This window comes from Euprymna scolopes, chromosome 14 (assembly GCF_053919585.1).
Source record: "Euprymna scolopes isolate OS-2025 chromosome 14, ASM5391958v1, whole genome shotgun sequence".
Lineage (NCBI taxonomy): Eukaryota > Metazoa > Mollusca > Cephalopoda > Sepiida > Sepiolidae > Euprymna > Euprymna scolopes.
The window spans coordinates 114,988,657-114,994,650 of record NC_136495.1 but is presented as its reverse complement, the minus strand read 5'-3'; the positions used below and the strand labels follow the sequence as shown (position 1 = coordinate 114,994,650).

Below are 5,994 nucleotides of genomic sequence, written 5' to 3'. Positions count from 1 at the left end.
ATCAAACCCGGGGCAAATTTACCGTTTGCATGGTATTAACCCCTTAACCCACGAACTACTTTCCGCCATTTTACAGCTTCCGTTTACGGTACGTGTGCGTCAGCATAAACGACGGTTGTTGAATGTGCCTTCACGTAAAGAACTGCCTTTTCATATGGCGTATGAATCTTTTATGGAACATTTAAACTTATACAAAAAAGAAGAAAAGCATACCAAGTGGGGGGGGGGTAATGTTGGAAAGACTTTTTTTTTTTTTTTTTGTCTTACGTAGTTTTTAATGCGGTTTACAAAAACATAAGCACCAAAAATTTTTGTTTTTCGTTCTTTTTTTTGCGGGAATATTATAGAACTTGTGTGACTTAACAGGTGCTTCTATAGTTCAATTAACCGTTTTTCCGTAAGTAACGCACCGACATTTACCGATTAGAACACCATTTAATGCGCGTGCCCCAACACCACCACCGCCTCCTCCAGAATGTAAATAGTAAAATCTCCGAAAAATGTTAAATGGTGTTCTAATCGGTAAATTTCGGGGCGTTTACTTACGGAAAAACGGTTAATTAAACTGCAGAAGCACCTGTTAAGCCACACAAGTTGTATAATTTTATGTAAACCGCATTAAAAACTACGTAAGACAAAAAAAAAGTCTTTCCGACATTACCCCCCACACACACACACTTGGTGTGCTATTCTTCTTTTTCGTATGTTTAAATGTTCCACAAAAGATTCATACGCCATGTGAAAAGGCAGTTCTCTACGTGAAGGCACATTCAACAACCGTCGTTTATGCTGCCGCACGCGTACCGTAAACGGGAGCTGTAAAATGGCGGAAAGTAGTTCGTGGGTTCAGGGGTTAATACCATGCAAACGGTAAATTTGCCCCGGGTTTGATTATCAAATTCGTTCTCAGCGACCTCGATTACCCCCCCCCCCAAAAAAAAAAACAAATTAGAGTGGTCGGTGTTCTGTTGTAAATAATAATAAATATATATAAATATAATAAAAATATATATAATAAATATATATAAATATATATATAAATGTTTATCTTTTTGGAATATGACATCTTCGTTCCGTGACGAGTACGTACATTATAAAGATTTTTCCTTATATATATTTTTTTTTTTTAGTTGAATTCTAAATAAGAACCTAATAACACATCCAAAGTGATGTTTACGTCTTAAAGTGTCCGCAATAAGTTGAAAATAATCAATTTGGTTAAATATTTCGAAATTACCCGGTTTGGTACTTGATCACGTGTCACACGGACCGGATGTGATGATTTTTATTTCAAAACGAGGTTATCGACACGGTGCTGATTGACAACATGGCAGCAAGTGCCGGTCGCAGTCCTCTGCGCTGGAGTTACTTACATCAAGTAAACTTATTGATATTGTTTATGCTGAGTTTTTCTGCCGTCAACGCATACATTGAAGGCTTGTATTGTGGTACAGATAACTGTTATGAATGTAAGTTGTTAATCTATTTGTGTTTTAAGTAGCTGTTTATACCCTTGGCCGCTCTGGTAGTTGTGGAAAAAAAAAGTTTCCTCTTTTTCAATAATAGAAGACTTCGTGAAAACTGATCGATGTATTTTTCTTGAAGCTTTACTAACTGGAATTAAATAGTTGATATCTGGATTATGTACGTATAAATACATTGTCATTCATTGTTAATGCTAACCATATTTATAAAATTCTTTGTTTCCAAATGTGGTCTCGAAGTCGTCTGAAATTCTTGAAAATAAGATTTTTTCGAATTGCACCAATTTTTTTTTTTTTTCACAATTAAAAACAATTCTATTACTTATTAAGCTCTTTAATTTATTCGTTCTAATATAGTAAATAAAGCTGTCTAAATAAGTATACGCTCTTATATCTATATTTTATCTATTATCGTGGGTATGAAGATACACGACATGTTGACGAATAACGCTTAAATTGTCAACTTCAACGATTACCGATCGAAACGTGTTACTTGTTTGTTTGTTTTGTTAAATCACAAATAAGGGAAATGTCCATTGAAATATTGACCTTTTAAGAGAGAGAAAATAAAACACACAAATACCGAAAGCTTGAATGATAGAAAAAATCGCAGGCATTTAAACTTTTCGGTACTTATACAAATTGGCACTTATGGCGGCAATTAAAAGTAAAGAAAGTGCAGCAAAGTCTGTGGAATGTACGTAGCAGTTACAGAACGAAGATGTCATGTTCCAAAAATTACGTAAATCGATCAATTAGTTTTATTATATCGTAAACTTTTATTTTATTAGTCTTAATTTAAAACTAAGAAAATAAAAGTTTACGATATTTAGCGATTTTACTACTAAACTGCAATACTGCATTGAACATGAGGCTTATTTTTGACCTTACAATTTCGATTTTTTCCACTTTTTAATTTCATCGAATTTAATCATGGTCAACGAAAACAACGACTTGCTTGGTCGTAAAATTTGATTTGATTGAATAATAAAAACAAACAAACTAAAAACCCTACTTGGTCAAATTATGTAACGTTTAGAAGATGACATCTTCGTTCCGTGACTAGTACGTACATCATACAGACTTTGCTGTATTTTCTTTACTTTTAATTGCCGCCATAAGTGCCAATCTGAATAAGCACCAACTTTTCACTGTTGTGAGAAATTTATCTCACAGACTCAATACTCCCTAGCAGAGGCAAATAAATCCACAAATTACGAAAGCCATACCTTTAAACTTAAAATTTATTATAACAGCAAATAAAAGTTATTGCTCCTGGTATAGTCTATTGTAAAACAGTGGGCCAGTTTTGCCTCTCAAATAGAGAGCCGGTAGTTTAACTCCTTATGGTGGAGTGGAGTGGTAGTTCATATTTCCTTTGAAAGGATCCATGGTAATTCATGGTGTTCTCTGCAAGAATTCTGGTGCCTTTAATTAGGCATAAATCGAGTCCCTTGTGACTTTAATTGAATTGAGGAAATGAAAATGTTCAAAAGAGGCCATCCTCTAATTAGGATATCGTCGGCACATTTAAAGGTGTCTCTGCTTGTAGAGATTCAAGTCCTTTATTTCACCAAACATTTAGGTGATATAATGTGAAGAGATTGTGGCGGATCCATTCTCGATAAGGTATTCTTCTTTGGTGAGTCCTTTCATGCCGAGTGTTCATCATGGACTGAAAAGAAAAAGATTACAAAAAAGACGCCAAGTAATTAACTTGGCTCCTACAAACTAACCAATCACAAACCGCCTACTAGAATTGTGCGTGGGCGGCTTAAAACAAAGAAACATGGCGTTGTAAATGGAATTTCTCGCACTATTTTCCAAATCACTAAACATGTGGTGTACACTTCCCCACCTCCGTTTCTCACTACTTTTCTTTATATACTAAAAGAAAATACCCGTCCTAATATGAGGAAAAATAAATTTGCTTAACAGAACAGTTTTCCACTTTTGTTTCGTTTTACTTCAGTCGAAGTTTTCAGAAATCAAGGGAGCCCCTTCCTAGAGCTAACACTTAATCTTTTACATATCCGAATATTCCATTAAAGTTCCCCTTTATCATTCAAACACCAAGTTAGTAAAGAAGGTGAGAACAATTTTCCTCTCCTCAATTGACCATTTAAATATGTTATACACTTTTCTTGTAATCTCTTGGTCTTACGGGATTCTAGGACAAGAATTCATCTAGTCTGGTGGAGTATCCAGCTTTGTGCTGCTACTTGAGGTAACATTACTTGGAGAAGGTGCACCATTTCTTGTAAAAGTCAGTGTGGGTTAGCCATACTGAGATCTTATTTGTACAGCAAATACTATACGATTTTGAATACTCGGCCAGGGTTCATTTTAAGGAAAGTATTCTCATACCAGGTTGTCTTGACAAATCCCTGTACAGAGAGACCTTAGACATTCGAGAATAGCGTCTCATAGGCATTCAAGTTCTCTCCCCTTTTAGGGTTCCATATAAAGATCAAAATCAAGATCTTAGTGAGCTGGCAAGTCCACAGGGGAGACAACCAAGCGAAAAACGAAAACTAAGCATAATTCATCTGAAAGCATCAAAACTAAAACTGACTTGCTAGGACACTATATGTTCAAATGTAGGCAAATGTGGGCATATTTGATTGGTTTGAAAATATAGGTTCTTTTTTACCAATTGTCATAAAATTTTAATCATAGAATATTATTATAATCTCCAAAAAGTCTGCAAATTTTCATGTAGTTTCTTTCCATAGAACCAAAAATGTAATTTCAATATTCAGTTTGGCTACCAATATAGATATATCCATTTTTTTGGCAATTTTATAAGTTCCGAATCTCAGCAAAGCTAATGATCTGAATTATGTAGCGGGCTATGTTACATTTGCTCTTAAGGTCGCATATTAAGGGGATCATCCATCATCCAGAGCCTATTTTTGGCACTTTTTTACAGCCATAAAATGTTTCAATCATAGTCATTTGTTTTCCTAGTTTTGCATATGAATTACAAAATATTTGATATTTCCCAAAAAACCTTTGGCCTTGATGAAGAGGAGACTAAAACTTGCTATGGTTTCAAATGATCTGAAATAACAGCAAGAGGAGACTTGATTCCAAATATTTCTCATATGTTATATCTCCCCTCTTTGGTTTCCATACATAAAGTAAATTTCAGTGTATAAGGATTATATGATACTGAAGATATTCATAATCATACCCTATTTCCAAAAGAGGGGAGATTTAACTTATGAGAAATATTTGTCTCCCCTTGTTATTCCAGATCATTTGCAACCATAACAGTGAGTTTTAGTCTCCCCCTCCATCAAGGCCAGAGGTTTTGAGGAAATAACACTAAATCTTATGTCGAGAATCCTTACTCCAGTTTTGATAAAAATCCAAAATGATTTTGATTCTAGAAAATGTCTAAAACTTAAAGCTTAGGCTTAAGGAGTATTAAGACATTTTAAATTCAAGAAATCTTGCTTAATTGGTGTCTAACAGTTATGGATCTGATTTAATGCAAATCTGAAATATTTAAATTTTCGATATTGGTACGGTTTTTAAATTTGATGAAATTTTACTTGGGGGTAGTTTATTGTTAAAATTTCACAAAAATCTTAGGGATTCCACCTCTCTTTACCCTCTGTGCATTAAGCAAAATGTAGTCCACATTACCCGTTCTTATGCCTAACAGCTGTGTTCCCAAAATTATAATAATCGGTTAATTAATTTTGGAGTGAATCCTGTACATACAAATAGATAAGAACACACACACACACACACACACACACACACACATGTATTTGTATGTATAGGATTCACTCCAAAATTAATGCGTGTATGTGCATGTGTGTAGGAAATTGTATAGTTTAAGATAGGTGAAATTGACTTTTAACGGTCCTATGTTCCTGGTGTAACTTTATTTAAAAAATACAATAATAAACATATTTGTTAACTCTACCATAACCCTAAGTTCGAGTAGCAATACAAAAAATAAATTAATGAAAAATTATTGGGAGAAAGATAGTCTCACATAACTTAGAACTCTGGTAGAGCTGTAAATTACACATCAAAAAGCACACTTACCTGTTGATTAAAGGCAGGTCGTTTCATCGTCTTGATTATAAAATTATGTTGCGTAGCCTGGTAGCCTTTGTGAAGAAGTGGTAGGGAAAAAATCTTTTGTGAAGATTATCATTAATCCTTGGCTTGTGGTTGCTTTAAAGTAATGTTTGAATTGAAAAAGGTGGATAATTCCGACAAAGTGTTAAAAACCCAATTCAACATTCTTTGCATATTAGAGAGACGGTATTACATCTAGAAAGGACACCTAACTTAGTAGGTTCAATTGTCTCAAAGGTACCTTGACAATATTGGGCGCCAAAGGGCCCTTAAATTAATAAGAAAATTAATGAGTTTATCTCGTACAAAGGTTTTCTCAAACTAAAATTTTCAGTTAAAACATGCCCGTGCTCGCGGGTTAAAATTCAAATCAACCAGTGAGAAAAGCTGCAATTAAAAACAATGTGTC

General features: G+C 34.3%; 1 protein-coding gene across 1 annotated transcript in view; it reads left to right on the top strand.

Moving 5' to 3' along the window:
* The first annotated feature begins 1,285 nt into the window (after positions 1–1,285).
* LOC145293235 (dnaJ homolog subfamily C member 25 homolog) overlaps positions 1,286–5,994 on the top strand; it is a 118,485-nt gene continuing 113,776 nt past the window's right edge. The window contains exon 1 of the mRNA XM_080139802.1: positions 1,286–1,469. Within this exon, the coding sequence (XP_079995928.1) occupies positions 1,328–1,469 (142 nt within the window). The 5' untranslated portion in view covers positions 1,286–1,327. The remainder of the gene's footprint in view (positions 1,470–5,994) is intronic.